Here is a 16,219-nt window from a genome sequence, read left to right as displayed (position 1 = left end):
CTAATAATTATGCAGACGGTCATTTCCTTTAAAGTTTCAAAGGGACAGCTGGAAAAAGCACTTTGTGAACGACAACGTAATGCTGTCAGGGTGGGAGGATGGGGTTTGGATTGGAGTTCATGGATGTTTATGACGAATAATTTGGTAATTGCAATCTTTTACTTAAAACGCTGGTTCAAAATGCATGCCGTAAATATTGGAAATAATTATATGAGTTTATACAGGAAGACAAGTATTTAACTATCTTGTGCAGGACTGACCTGGCTTGTGATCTTGAGCCAACATGCAGGTAGACTTTAATACAAACTATATTGAGCATACGCCTCAATGCTTGAGAGGCATATGATTATGACACAGACTACCAGCATTTCCTTGTATTTTATGAGAGCGTTGCATACTATTCCAATACAGGCAATCAGTAGTAAACTGATTGTACATTTCGATAGAATAACGCTATAGGTCCCTACAGATAATGACGGCTGCGTGTGAGTTGTCATGCAGACGTTCTGTATGCATTAACTGCTTTGTTTTTATCGTTACGTCAACGTTCCGTCGATTATCAGACAAATCCGAAATCTTGCGCTAGGCCATCGCAGCTTGATTCAAGGGATTGCGTCTGCAGTTTGCGCCTGGACCAGTTGTTTCCATTAATGCCTGAAACGCCCTTACGTAATGTGCAATGGGTCTTGAGATCATCGGACTGTATCGTCTTTTCAGCTCTGGAGTGTAACATTAAGTTCTTGATAAAACATCGCAGAGAATTAGGAAGGACTCTTTTCCCTCTGAGAAGACTTTTATTGTCACTTTCTCTTCAGTCTAATGGTTTTGCTATAAAGCCGCTTTTTAAATCGCCTGAAGGACGTTTTTTTTAAACAGTTTTGTTGTCAACTCACGAAGGTTTACAGTGGTGGTCTGGTGGACAGATTCACTTGCTATCAACAAGACGATCGAGAATTTTAAAATGTGGTAGAGAAAACGAGAGATTGAACCTTTGGCAATGTGTGTGAATCGGATCTCGATCTTGTTAACGGGTGAGTATTGTGTAGTTAAATAGGACATTTTCGTATAATGTAACCAAAATTAATGTATGCACTATGTCTTTGTGAAGCGCCTGATACGAATTAGTAAGATGTTAAGACTAATTGTATTTCAATAGTCAGAATTCAAATTGCAAACATTAGTTGTTACTACGTAAGATAACCATTATGGGTTGCCCTCCCCATGGACCTATTACCTATTAGGTCCATGCCCTACCTACCAACTCGTTATAATATGTGATTTGCGTTCTGACTATTGACAGAAATACAATTCTCCGTAACAGGTGAATGAAACAATTCGTATCGAGGCACTTAGGGATACATTTGGTTATATTACGTGAATTGCCTATTGTTATTTGTCGGTTTCAATCACTTATTTATTCTAGGTATTTGTTGTTGTTGATGGTGACACAGAGAGACAAAGAGGGATAGATGGTAGAGAGGGGGAAGGATAGAGAGAGTGAGAGAAAGAGATGGAGAGGGAAAGGTCTCACAGTATTAATTAAATCAGATGTGAAAGAGCTCGATGTGCAATTGCTTGAAGATTGGGAATGCTGTTGTATAACTTAGCCCACTTGTAGAAAGAAAACACAGCGTTTGCAGTTGTTTTTTGGGGGTTGAGTGAAGGAACAATTATTTTACCGTAGCTGATAAGGTCTTGGGGTATAAAATATATTTTCAGTTAAATTATTTGGTGTCGTGTTATTGAGAATTTTAAAACATCATTACACTAATAAGGAATTTCTGGCGAGATTTCAAAGTCTCTGAAGTAACATACAAATGTAATTGAAGCTTTATTTTCATAATAGCTCTTCCTGCTCTATTTTGTAGTTTTGTAATTGATTTATATGTTTTTCATAGGAAGACTGCAATATCATGTCCGCATAACCTAGATAAGGTAGAATAACAGATCGGTATATAAGTTTTAAGTTTCTTCAATGCATGTATTTTCCTAAACGAAGGATAAATAAAACCATGCGACCAGCCTTTTTATAAAGATGATTTACATGTACATCCAACTTCAGTTGAATTTCACATGATTGATTACATTATCCCTGGATACTAGTGTCAAGTCTGTTAAAACTTGTTGAGCATGTGTCTGTTTCCAATGAGCATGCTCGTGGTTTTGTCCTGATTAACGATAACAGTTTATTTCTGCTCATCCACCTGCCCAGGTTGTGACCGATACCCTGTTTTGTGAATGCCTATACTTTTTTCTTCTCGATACAGTTTTTCAAACATCTCTAGGTCTTTATATTTGCTGAACAAATGCCCCCCCCCCCCCCAAGACAACGAACTGAAAGCTGCATCAGTAAGGTAACTGTGACGTAGTGCCGGACAACTTTCCCATTTTTCCAACACATACTATGACTAAAATGTCAATTTCTTCAAAATGAATGATCCAGGATGGTCTTTTCTTTTATAAGGACCTGTGAATATTTTGCTATCCACAATATTGAGCAGTGCCCCAAGAGAGAAGGCAATTTATAGAGAAAAACATAAATGAATGAATGTTTATTTCTGCTCTTCCACCTGTCCAGGCTGTGACCGATACCGTATTTAGGGTCAATTAAACTGTAGGTGGGTCTTTATGAGAAAAGTAAATCACGGTGTCATCAGCGTACAAATGAAGTTTGCATGAATGAAACACAGAGGATGAGTCGTTGATAAAGATTATGAATGAAAATGGACCCAAGAGAGATCCTTCGGGTACCCCGAGCCCAATAGGTAATTCCTCGGAAATACGGTTGCCAAACAAGTTACAATTCTACGATCTGAAAGGTAGTTTTGTTGTTCCTTCATTCGCCATAAAAGTATTGTATATGACAAGGTAAGGCAATTATAGCGCATAAACATTACCCTTTCTGGCAAAAAAGGCACGAAGCTTACAGAGAATTCCGATATACATTTTGAGACCTTATTTGCAATGGTAAAACGACACATGTTAAAATATAATGCGTCATCTAAAATTACCCTTAGAAACTTCACTGTTGGTGAACAGTACAAAGAAATGTCGGTCATATATATTTTTCACATCAGAAATATCACATTACTTTATCATTTACTTAACATGCAACTCTGTAGCTGACGAATGGTTGAAGTCAATATGTATGAAAAGCATACCCGCATTTTTCTAATAAAGAGCAGAAAATCTCTTCACAATGTCGAGGTAGGAGGAAGCATGTGACATAATGATGCAACCCTGCAAATGCTAGAATTTAAAGGTAAATTGTGAATGCATACAATACAGTGCGTCCCAGGAAAAACGAAACCGAGAATAATCGATGTTTTATCATAACTTAATCACAATTATAATTAATAAATGACATTATTTGTAAAGCTTAGATCCTCCTCTTTCATTTGATGCAATTCATAATTATGATACAAAGTTTCACGCATGACTGATTAAAAACAATTTGAAGAAAGAAAACCAAAAAGTCATTTGGCGGGCGGTATCTGAATTTCAAGGAGATAATTACATTTCTAGAAAGTTCAATTTTTGCCCCAACTAATAATGTGACACCATTTAATTATTAGAGAAGAAAACGATTCGTTGTATCGTTCTCGACTCTTAATCCTTGTCTGAATTTTCAAAAATATTTCTTTGTCTGCTCCTTTTTCTTTCCTTTTTTTTCTCTCTTTTCTCTCTCTCCCCCCTTTTTTTTGGGGGGGGGGGGGGGCGGCGTTTGTGGGGGTGACCGCCCCACCGCCCCCTGGCTAGGCGCCTGCTCTCTCTCTCTCTCTCTCTCTCTCTCTCTCTCTCTCTCTCTCTCTCTCTCTTTCTCTCTCTCTCTCTCTTCCTATCTCTCTCTTTTTTTCTCTCTCTCTATTTCTATATCTCTCTCTCTCTCTCCTTCTCATTTTTAAAATATCTTTCTTTCTGCCTCTCTCTCCCTTCCCCCCCCCCCTCTCTCTCTCTCTCTCGCTTTCTCTCTTCCTCCCTCTCCCCTTCTTCTCCAATATTGTTGATGTAAACATTTAGTATTAACATTGCACATTCCGCGTGATTCAGCCTTTGATGATCTATTGATATATTTTCATAATTCTTATTTCAACTCAATTCACCAAACAGAACTGCGATCAGAAAGATGGCACACGGCAATTCGTCCTACCAATCTCCTACCGACGTCGCTATCTTCTGGATTTTTCGTGTAGTCGTACCGGTAGTGGCTCTTGGAGTTATCCTTGCCATTGCCTTCCTCATCTACACATGCTGCCGCAAGAGAAAAACAGGTGAGCAATATAATGATGCTCATGATTATTTGCTGGAAATGTTTCTAGGAATTGCCCCCCCCCCTCTTTTGGTACATAATGCTGAATCCGTCGTGCAAATGTCAAGTTAGAAATCTTGTATACCTTTGTTTTCTTCCCCTTCTCTCTTTCTCTCTCTTCATACTTCCTTCTCTCTATCTTTCTTCTCTCTGTTTTTGTTACCAGAACACAAATCAGAAGGTGATTATCCTCTGGAGAGATTTGCGCCCTCTAGGTCCAGTAGTAGATATGAGAAGATTTCCCTGGCATCATCTTCAGGTTCGAGCACTTCGGAGGGATATGGATCACTGCATGTAAGTTAACAGCAGGAGCAGTGGCGTATCCATCGGGAGGAGGGGGGGGGGGGGGGGGGGGGAGGGTGCTCGGGAAAAACAAGGCTGGCATGTATAAAGTACACTTCGGTAAAGACATGAGAAGATATCTCAAAATGAGACTTAGATTTTACATTGTTTGGTTGTTTTGTTTTCTATCGTTATTTGTTATGTTATTTTTTTTTTTTTTGCTTTTTTATTGCGTGTGCTTTGATTTGTTTCTGTTCTTTTGCTTGCTTGCTTTCTTGCTTCAGAGATTTTCAAGGATTGCTCTGCGCTCATCCAAAAACAGATCCCCAGATCCGCCACGGAACTAAGTTTTGAACAGTGTTTGACCAATAGTTGGCATTAGGACTTTGCTTAGTGCTAGAAACTAACCCGACGCAGAGCCTAAATGCGTGCCAAGCGTTGGAATCACCAATCAATGTATTGAGTTGTAGAGAGCGAGCTGTACAGTCCTGAGAATATAGAAACTATATCTATCAAAACTAAAGTGTCAAAATCACTTCATGAAAAGAGATAGAAAAGATTAATCAAACGTTATAGGCAACGGTGTAATTCGAATATGAAGGCATCTTATGAGCTACCCTTTTCAGGGGAATTTCTGATATAAAATTCTGCCAAACTGACATACACAGAATCTCAACGAGAAGGCTCTTAAAGTATTGTTTTTTTAAAATTAAAATTCAACCTCCTCTTGTAAGTGCCCATGACTAAACGAACTGCCTTCATGAAAGTTTTTATCATTTTGGTGTCTGTGATAGAGTCACTCCTTGCTGCTTGGCCGCCACGCCTCCTCCGTCCATGAGTTAACTCCGGTCGACGACGCCAACTATCTCGACATCAGCGACGTCGAGACATCGCCCGGTGACCTGGGTCAGGTTCTCGTCTCGCTGTCGTACAGCAAGTCGAAAGGGTTGACGATGACGATACTCGAAGCCACGAATCTGTTGTTGAGGCCCTTTTCGGAGAGCATTGATCCGTATGTTAGGATAAGAGTCAAGTCCAATGATAAAGGTATAGTCTATACCCATACCCGAATTCTACTGAATTGATTCACGTTGTTCAGCTGCATTAGCGGGAATCCCACTAAAGCATAGGTATTTATCGATGACGAATTATAGTGGGATTCAAGCTTTTCAGGTCCACACACGTTACATGTTATAGTAATAAAATTATGTGCAGGTATCCAGCCTTGCCCCCTTCTTTCTTTACTTCCTCATTTGTTTATCTCCCTTTCTATTATTCCCTTATCTCCTCTCTATCTGCCCCCTCCCACTTTCTGTCTTCTACCCCCCCTTCTCATCGTCTCTCTCTCTCTCTCTTTCTCTTTCTCTATCTCTATCTCTATCTCCGCTCTTCTTTTCTCCCTCTATTTTCTCATTGCTCCTTTCTCTTTTGACTCTTTATTTGTTTTCTTAAAGGCACACTGCCATACTTGTAGCTACTTGCTCCCTCTATATAGAAAACTTCCCCAATCGGTGACTGTTGGTCCCCCATGATCCTCTTTTTCTTATGTTAAATGAGAGCTGAGTTAATGAGATGGCCACCTGTCACAGTGACCTTGATGGCTCTCTGTGTGGTCTAATCCCTTCTGGCCCAGTAGTGGTGACGGTCTTTAAAGCCTCCCTTCTAGTTCTTAATCTTTATTATTTTGTTACATTTTTTTAAAGCGTTCAGTTAGGGTGAATTCCTTCAAGTAGGTTGATGGGTGGAATTTGATGATAGCATGATATTCGTTTTGGTGGACGTAGATGTTTTTTTTATTTTTTTTTATCTCTGATTGATTCATTTATTTTCCTGTTACAATGTCAAGAGAATGTTGAATTATTTTGACAATTTTTGTATATGTGTTTGTTTCGTATTTCAGATCATTTTCAAGATTTTCAGTTCCAAAGCTCGGTGAAGAGAAAAACACAGAACCCGATTTTTGAAGAAACTTTTGTCGTAAATCTGTCCCCCGTAGAGCTCAGGCGCTACGTTATTCAACTGGTGGTGGTCAACTATCACAAATACTCGCGAAAAGACGTGATTGGCGAGATTTGTATACCCCTTCATGACGTCACGACAACATACGAGATTACGAAGGCCTACGATCTTCAGGCGCCACAAAAGGTTATTTAAAACAGAAATTAAATGAAAATGATAAAATGAAGGCTATTGAATCTCAAAATCTTTACAAAGCATGAAATCAATTTTACTCGAATTTCCCGAAAAATTTGTTTTACGCTTGCTCGCATGTATTTTGTTCACTTTTACATTATGAGGCTGTGCGTAAAACCAGGATTGGTTATAATTTCATCTAAAAATAAGACATAATTGGTCACAATGTGAGCTCACAAACCTGAAGATATTAAATTTTGTTCGCTCACATGAATCTCCAGACCATCACATGTAACACACACATCTGCAAAATGTTAAAAAAATATTTCGGACCATGTAAAGAGAAAATCTTAAAGTTCATCCCTGATAATGTATGAATTACAATGTAGACATAGTTTTATAGCAATGTCAAAAATTGTATTTTGGGGGCTTTGAGGTGCCCCCTTTTTAAAAAAGAAAGTGTGATTTTTTTGTGTTGGTCTCCCTCACTGGCCCACGTGTCTGTTAGACTAAGATTTGAAAACATTGAATGAAGGTCAAAACAAACGTTTTTTTTTTCTTCCAGAAATTGTGCGGTGAGATACTACTTTCGTTGAGCTACCTGCCGACTTCCAATCGATTGCTTCTTGGTATCTTACGAGCGAGCAATCTTACATGTCCAGATGACTCGAGGAATATAGGTAGGCTGATAACGATGACATCATCATCATCATCATCATCATCATCATCGTTATTTTAGGTGTATTATTAAATAACAATACACCTGAATATTAACCATGAAGACAATATCATTACTATTCGTTTTGCAGCCGTCATTTATTTGTATACTATTATAATTGTTATTGTAATTATTACTGTTATTATACAATTATAATTATTATTATTATTATTATTATTATCATTATTATTGATAATGTTGTTTAAAATGATGATGATGGCTTCTTGCACAGCCAGCGCCGGTCTCCGCCTCTGCTGGGCGCTCATGGCACTTGCTCTAGAATGTCTCACAATTCAATGTTCTTGGTCAGTATGTGTAACTGAGAATGATATTTATTGTTTTCAGACCCTTGCGTCCAAGCCAGTCTCATCATGGGCGGAAGAAAATACAGGAAAAAGAAGACTGGCGTCGTCACAGCCGATGTCAACCCCGTATTCAACGACAAATTCTTCTTTGAAATCCCGGCGGAGAAACTGGAACGTATCCAGATTCTAGTCGCCGTTACGAACGAGCGAGAGAGCGGACGACAGGACTCGGACACGGACCCCAGTTACAGCGACGCTGAAGTCGGTCAAGTGATACTGGCCTATCGGAGCACCCCTCGGGCGCATGCGCATTGGATGAAAATGATGAGCAATCCGAGAGAAAAGTATTGTCAGTGGTATGATTTAACAGTTTAAAATGTCTTCCAAAAAGCGATGGGTTGGGATGGTCGATTAGATCCCACTTGTTCGAAAGACCACAAGCTTCGTTCTCTTTGACCTCCGGCACATCGGCTATAGTGGGCAACCTTCTCGAAACGAAAGGTTCACCAGACGGATCACCAGAGGGATCACCAGACCATGGGTTTGGGTAGGTAGCGCGAGTATTGTGCCCAACTCGAACGGGTAAGCCAAATATGGCAAACTCTTTTAATCACGTCCTCTCTGACCTCTAACCTCGGATAAATATTTAAAGCCGAAAGTGATTCATTTAAATTAAGTATAAATATGTGATTGCCAAGGTGGCTAAGAATCTTTCACCAGGGAGGAGTGAAATCACATGCAGGGCGGAGTGCTCTCACGTGTCGTTGAATTTGAACAAATTGTATTCACTCTTTCCAATTTCCAAAAAAACCAAAACCTTTCAACGGGAGGATGGGGTGTGGCCCGACTCCACCCAATGCTGTATACGCTTTATCACAATTTGATTCAAGAGTGAAGCATGTGGCCTTCCAAAGAAATATTCGAATATATCTATTGCTCTGAAAAACAGCTTATAAAAAGGACGTTCTCTGAGGAAAGCAAATTAATTACATTTCAAAATATAGGCTAGTAGCGGTGTAACACTAGGTGGAACAAATAAAATGGGTTTGTTAGCATAGAAGACAGAGATAAATAGAGAGAGTGAGATAAAGAAAGGGACAGAGAGAAAATAGAGATAGAAGTCCTTAGGGGGTCCTTGTAAGCTATTGCTCAGAGCCGTCGATGTATGTTGTGTAAGTTGGACCTCAGCGCTCGTTGCTCTGCACAGCATGAACTCGAGTTGGCCTGACTACGTGTATAATTGGCTCTGTTGACAGTTAGCTTTGATTATAAACAAATACATAGACTCATTTTTCAACTCTTTATATCACTTTGTTCCTTAGGATCATTACATGCTATTAAGTACGTTTTTATGATAAGAGAGTTGAATTATCTTCTGGTGCAGTTAGTGGGACTAATTTTCGTTAAAATTATTGATGACTCTAAAACATCCCCTCATTTCATCTAAAAATCGCTTCTTTAGAATACATATGGCGGGGTAAAATGACATGACGGTTCTCATTATTTACCTCAATCGTTGTTTGACTGTTTTATTTCAATTAAAATGTTTTACTTTGTATTTATTATTTATATTTTAAATGTTTTATGAAGATAATGTCATGGCTTGAATTGATTGGGATAGAAAAAAATTCCCGTATCTCTTACTGTTCTGTCACTGTATATTTCAATATTATAATTACGTCTGCCTTTGTTCGTTTTTTCTGACCCCCCCCCCTATCTCTGTGCCTGTCAGCCCCTCTGTCTATTGTGTGTGTGTGTCTGTCATTCTACACTGCTGCCCATAGAAATGGAATAGTTTTTTCTCACCTCTGAAATGAAATTATTGTGACAATGACAAAGATAAATTGTTATCTTTTCAGAACTTTATCTATCAACCATAAATCGGATTTTAACAATCATTTTCATGAAATAAGGTAAGAAAATGTATTCCAAACTATATAGGCAGCGGTGTACATTATATATATATATATATATATATATATATATATATATCCCTCTTCTCTCTCTCTCTCTCTCTCTCTCTCTCTTGTACCTACTATTCTGTATAAAGAACAGGGTTGTGTAATGGTTATCCTCAAGGAATCTTCCAGGATATTCATACGATTTGTAAAGCCTTTATGGAAGAAGTGCAACTTAATCAGACATTATTTTGTTTTAGTTATTCTCAATTCTGTTTCTTTATGGTTTTGCAAACGACTTTATCTATGTAGATTAAATTTATATTGTTTATTTCAATACGTAAATGACGTTAAATTGTCGATGAATTTATATTGCACAAATACATTGAAATGTATATTGTTACTAATCTGATTGATTGATTGATTGATTTGTTTTATTGTCCACATTGAGTGGAAATTCTTCTTTCACATGGTTCCAACTATGTACATTATATAGAGCATAGGTCAAATTGAACAAATTTTTAGTAACACATTGCTCATTAATAAACTCAGCACATTTTTTTAAAACAATAAATCATACTTTTACATTTTAACTATATGATCATATGGACTCGTTGACAACTGTATAATTAATTTAAATATTCATGTATGAATAATATTAATCATTTTAAATGTTAGAGTATACTTAGTACCAAAATACATTAACGATATCGCCCCCCCCCTCCCATTACCTTCAGGAAACCTCTCATCTTATTACTTTACTATTGAACTATTTTTACTTTACTATTCATACTATATGGTATGATTATGTGCAATAAATTCAATGAAACGTAAGACATTATTTTGAAAATGGTGTGTGCAATTTATTTCGCCATTTACTCCCACCTGACTATCATAGACATATCACTGCCGGGATCATGCATTATGGTCCAACTTTATGCCAGGTTTATGCTCTGGGTCATATTGGATTAATACATTTTATAGAATGGGTTTAGAAATCCCAGCAATCTGATTGGTTACGAGCCAGTGAGCACAATTCAAATAATTTCACTAACTGCATAAATTATGCACAAAAAGGTTGCGATACGCTGGGTATAATGCTCAATCACATTCCAAAATTACTGTAGGAATTTTGCGTGTGAAATTTATAGGGATAACAGTCTCTGCACAGCGGTGTGCGCGTCGCTCTGCAATGTGTTTTTCCGCCGCAAAAAGTCGAGGTAATCTTCATAGTTGACATCGTCGTACCGCCTGAGAAAGACTCGTTCGCCCTTGATAGATAGTCCGTCTCGGAAAAGTTTATAGCGAGCATTCTGATTTTCTAAGGTTATCAACCATCTAAATTTAAAGCGGAAAGAAAATAAAATAAAAAGAAAATGAAGAAGAAAAATATGATGACGATGATGATGATGATGTTCAGGGTCACTCCATCTATAAGAGATAGGTGACTAAAGAGATTTTGTGAAGTGGTCATTTTTTAGGGTCAGGACCCCGGCCCCCCCCCCCAATCAGTGTTATTTAGGGTACGCATATGCGTGTTCCAACCGACCCCCTTTTCAGCAAAAGTCCGGTGTGTAAAGTCAATACGGCTCGACCCTTTTCTTTTGTATACGAGCCTTTTCAGCACCCCCCTTTTCAGCAAAAGTCCGGTGTGTAAAGTCAATACGGATCGACCTTTTCTTTTGTTACGAAAAGGACATTTTGGTAACACGCATGGGGTCCGTCCGTTCTCGGAATGGGGGGGGGGGGGGGGGGGGGGGGCGGGGTCAGGACTCAAAACACTGGTTCTTGTTTTAGTTGAAAATTCGGCCAACGTAACAATTCTGGCCGAAGCATGGTGTCGTACAATCCAATTCAAAAAATTATTTTAAAAAATCTTCTTTTTTTTAATATCAAGAAAATGATAAAGACTAAGGAAGTCTTTTGATAGGCCACCGCAGAGTGGTAAGCTTTTGCAATTTAAGATATCTGGCATACTCGGCTTTTAATAAATTCCACATCAAGAACATGAAATATCCCATGATAATAGAAAATATCAATGATTTGAATCAACATTTTATGCCTTTTAAAATAACTTTTACAAAATATTTCAAAGTTGCTAACAGCTTTCCATAATTGTTAAGTCCAACTTTGAGATAATTTCAACCTAAGATCTTTGTGAAACACCCCTTAGGACAAGTTTCATTTAAGCATCCCCTTTCCTACCCCAACTATTTGGCTTTATATGTCTATTTTATACTACAGTTTATTGTTGAAGGTTCTCAACTCTCTTATTAGGGGTTCAATACTTTCCTGGTGCTTATCTCACAAACGTGTTCATCTCGACCTAGGTGCGTTAAGACAGTGCAACAATAAATGTAAGACCTTCAGGAAAAGCCGTTTTTAATAATAATGAGTTTAGTATACCGTAAAGCCATAATTACACCAACCTGTTATCGACTCCTGCTGCCCCTAGAACCACGTTCATATCCACAAACTGAATACTTTTAATCCTGCTCACTTCAATGGCTCGTCGTTTCTTGATATCTTCTAAGACATCCATGTGCGTCACGTCATATCCCGGGTAGGAGAAGCACAACGTCAGTGGGGCAGGCTGCGGTGGGGCGTTGAAGAAGCGAATCTTCTTTAGAGCAAAGTGGTCTTTGCCCATCGACAGCCTCTGGTCACCGTGTTGTCGGCTGCTGGTGCTAGATGTTATATGTGTGGTGGTACGCCCTCTGCGGTGATGTTTGGACGGGGATGTGATGTGGTTGACTCTCAGCTGTTGCCTGAGCATGTGAACGAAACATTTTTGAAACAGCTTCATAATGTTGGTAGGGGTTTTGTTCGAACATTAATTGATCAAACAAAAGGAACGCTGTCAAGTTTGTCGTTAGACTTCAAGAAGATTAATATGAATCGAACAGCACAAGCCACCACATAACAATCATTATGTCATTTATAATCATTGTCAAACGAAAGATTTATCATGAAAAGTGTTGCATGTAAAATTGTAGTTTAAAAAATAAACTGTCCGAATAACCAAACTTCTCCGGACACACGAAGTAGTATTACTTCCATGCTGAAAGATCTTGAATGGGGTACACTAATTGCTGAACGGAGAAATAGCTTGACTAACTACCTTCTTCACAGCTCATGACCTGTGTCCAGACAGCTTATTAGGCTACCGTTATTTATCCGGACAGTTGATTTAAAACAGCAATTTCAAGAAGTTAACAAGCGATATTTCATAAATCGTCTCAGACTTAAGTTGGACGACATCATAAAGGACAAAAATGTAATAAATGTTAGTGCTATTTGCTGATTATTTTCCGATAAATCCGAAGGCAGAACCGGCTTCACCCTGTTTTTCTTTTAACCAATGATCACATAATATTAAGTCTTATACTTATAGTGAAACTAGTTCAAACAAAGATTCAAATAAATCATCCATTCCTTCCGACTGGAATTCTTTACTACCATCCATAGTTAAATTTAAAAATCCCGACGTATTCTAGATTCATGACTTGTGCAACAGCGTTCTTCTTCTCCTTAATAATTGTTTCCGCTTGACAAAGAACTCTATCGGGGATAGTCTTTAGAAAAGAAACACAAGAAGAATGAAATACGGAAATAAGCGTAAAAGGAGATTGTCATAAAAAAAAAATCAGTGCAGATCGGGGATAACAGTCGTCTTCCCTATAGAAGGATGAGATCTGTGAGTGCACCAGACATCAAATCAGGTGGGCGTTTCACAAAGCCTTTTTTTCAATGACAAATGACAAAAATCAGTGACAACTTTGTCGGTTACCAATCAGAAGTAAGGATTTCAGTAGCTTATAACAAAAACTGTCATTTATCACTGATGACTAGTTTTGTGAAACGCTCCCCCCCCCCCCCCCCAGTCAGAGGGAGAAGCCTCTCCTGGATGGGTAGTGGTAGGCTGGTAATAAACGACGACCTCACTGTGAAGTAGAGAGGGCATTCACCCCCCCCCCCCCCCCACTCAGTGTTATTTAGGGAACGCATTTGCATGTTCCCTCCTTTTGAAAACACCCCCTAAGTCCGGTGTGTAAAGTCAATACGGGTCGGATTTGTGTGTACTACGAGCCGGACTTTGGTGCGTGAAAAGTACCCCTTTACCGGACATTTTGGGAACACGCATGGTATCCCTCCGTTCACGAAGTGGGGGGGGGGGGGGCATTCCCGAATCATGTGCGTGACTGTCTTATTGAACTTGGGTTCTTCACAACCTTCGATCACATATACTGTGATTTTCTGTTTACTCTTAGGATTTGACTCAGTTGAGTCATATTATTTTCTGATTTTTATTCAGATCCTTACTGCTCTTCAAAATAGGGGCCCAATCCAATAACAAAAATAAAAACAAGACAAAGTAGCTATGCAATATGTTGATCATGCTTGCTAACTCACCGAATTGTAGGTTGAGTTCGAGATAGGATCGGGAATTTAATGCTAGTGGTAATCCTTCGGGCTCCTACAGATCGGTGCTTTGAGGCCTTCCCGACCTTCTTCAATGATTCCAGTCTGTTATCTGAGATAGCGCCCCCTCCTTCTTTCGACTGTGCCACCGGCGAGTTGGAGATGGTGTTCAACAGTGATGATGTGCTACTCGCTGATGGGCCCACAAAAGGGCTGGTTAGTCGACGTCGAGAGCTTGATATAGGCATTCTTAAGAGATATGATTTAGGCTTTTTGATCCAAATAAAACGTTAAGCCAAATCAGTTTTTACTTCGTTTAACTATAAACCGCATTGAGCTCACCATTGAAAAAGGCGATGATGTCAAAGAATTTCCAAACTTTAGTTCGTCGCCTCCCTCGAGATATGATGCACTTATTAGATTTTGCTGGAAAACCCCACTTTATTTTTTATTGAAATCAAACTTAATTTTAGTCTTTCTTAACACCCACTATTTTGACAATTTTCTGAAAGTTTTTTTTTCATATCTAATTCTTGCAAGTGCAGATGAGCGCGCAAAATTGATACCCAATATTGCGCGCAGGCGCAATGTAGCGTGCGCGCTTGTGGCCATAAACATTAAAATTAACATTAACATGGCTCGTGGCCATTAACACCGTGGTTGATTCCGGGTTGATTAACATTAATTCGACTTGAATTGTATATTATACAGTGTTAAATTGACGAATTCAAAATGATTGTACATTTCTCTAATACCCCAATATGGGTGACACCCTACCCGCACCTCGGTGACACGACATTTGCTCCTGCGACAATTGCTCCGGGCTTTATTTCGTCTAAGATGTAGGGTTAGGGTTAGGGTTTCAATAGGGTTTTATGTTAGGTTTAGGGTTAGGTTTAGGGTAGGGTATAGTGTTGAATCCAGGGTTGAAGTTAGCCATTCGATTAGTGTATGAAATTTACAGCGGAGCAATTGTCGCCGGAGCAAATGTCATGGAATCCGCACCTCCAGTCAAAACTCAGACGAGTAGTTTGGAGGACCAACCAACCAAGAACCAAGAAGAATGAGAATAAATTGCCATTGCCATTGTCATTTGCCTACTAGCTAGTTGTATATGCAATCGAATCAACCCCGCGGCCACCCGCCCGGTCTACTTTTTTCGTTTCGTTTCCTTTTTTCCTTCTTTTATCTTAATTATTATCTTTCTTGTTCTTTTCCTTTCTTTCCCCTATTGCCTTGTTTATTTATTTATTCGCCTCCAAGTGCAGTTATTGGAGAAGGATAAGATAAAAGAAAAGGAGGATGAGAGGAAGAGGAGGAAAAGAAGAAGCAGCAGAAGAAGAACAAGAAGAACAATAATAATAAGAAAAACGAAAAAAAATAATAATAAAGGAATATGTGATATTATATCATTAAAAAAATTAAATATTGTTATTATTTTTAAATGTCTTTCTGTATGAGAGGTCAACAATAATGCTCTTAACGATCCATTTTCGTCATCCAGGGGGGGCGAACGTGCCTTGGCCCCCCGCCCCCCCCCCCCCGACCAAAAAAAAAAAAAAAAAAAACTTGCAAATAAAAAGGAAAAAAAAATGGTGACCAGGATTTTTTTTGTAGCTCAAGGGGGCTTACCCCCCCCCCCCCCCACACTGAGCGAATTATCGGCCGGCGCGATTTTCAAATTGCCGGGGGCAAAAAAAGAAAAGAAAAACTCTGCTCACTACCCCCCCCCCCCAAGTCATGGGTCATGTGATGTTGGGCATTATGAAGGGGTGACCAAAGTTCGCGGATATTTTTCTTTTATTGCACATTACAAAAAATCCAGATCAACAAATATCATGTTCCATACGTCATAAGATTCGTAATTTATCATATAATCAGATTATATAATATTCCAAGGCTTTATTCACTCCAAATCAATGATAAGACGAGAATATCGGAAGCCTTACCACTACCGACGTCCGTCAAAAAGTGTGACCTAAGTTCGCGCATGATATTTACTGCCCTCCAAAAAGTTACGTAGTTTCAATCAGAAGCCGAACTTTATATTGAGACTTTGAAAAAGATAATAATTTCTCTCTATCATTGAAATATTGCCCGATAAAAATACCCTTGTTAAATTTTGCAAACAAAAGACAATATTTGTCAATGT

General features: G+C 38.8%; 2 protein-coding genes across 2 annotated transcripts; one reads left to right on the top strand and one right to left on the bottom strand.

The window, feature by feature from the left end:
• The first annotated feature begins 430 nt into the window (after window positions 1-430).
• LOC764779 (synaptotagmin-7) lies at window positions 431-9,016 on the top strand. Its single transcript, XM_001201280.4, has 7 exons — window positions 431-1,031; window positions 4,111-4,271; window positions 4,476-4,603; window positions 5,386-5,638; window positions 6,492-6,736; window positions 7,290-7,404; window positions 7,788-9,016. Exons 2-7 carry the CDS (start codon window positions 4,127-4,129, stop codon window positions 8,120-8,122), a joined length of 1,221 nt encoding a protein of 406 aa, XP_001201280.2. The 5' UTR covers window positions 431-1,031; window positions 4,111-4,126; the 3' UTR covers window positions 8,123-9,016.
• A 1,377-nt stretch (window positions 9,017-10,393) lies between these two features.
• Window positions 10,394-14,378, bottom strand: LOC105438250 (putative uncharacterized protein C19orf81 homolog). Its single transcript, XM_011665838.2, has 3 exons — window positions 14,059-14,378; window positions 12,075-12,413; window positions 10,394-10,983 (listed from the first exon to the last, which is right to left on the bottom strand). The coding sequence occupies exons 1-3, from the start codon at window positions 14,313-14,315 to the stop codon at window positions 10,791-10,793; spliced, it is 789 nt and encodes a 262-aa protein (XP_011664140.1). The 5' UTR covers window positions 14,316-14,378; the 3' UTR covers window positions 10,394-10,790.
• Between the last annotated feature and the right edge of the window lie 1,841 nt (window positions 14,379-16,219).

The sequence above is a fragment of the Strongylocentrotus purpuratus genome, unplaced genomic scaffold, assembly GCF_000002235.5.
Source record: "Strongylocentrotus purpuratus isolate Spur 01 unplaced genomic scaffold, Spur_5.0 spur5_scaffold_17, whole genome shotgun sequence".
Taxonomy (NCBI): domain Eukaryota; kingdom Metazoa; phylum Echinodermata; class Echinoidea; order Camarodonta; family Strongylocentrotidae; genus Strongylocentrotus; species Strongylocentrotus purpuratus.
This window is presented reverse-complemented; position numbering and strand designations above follow the sequence as displayed.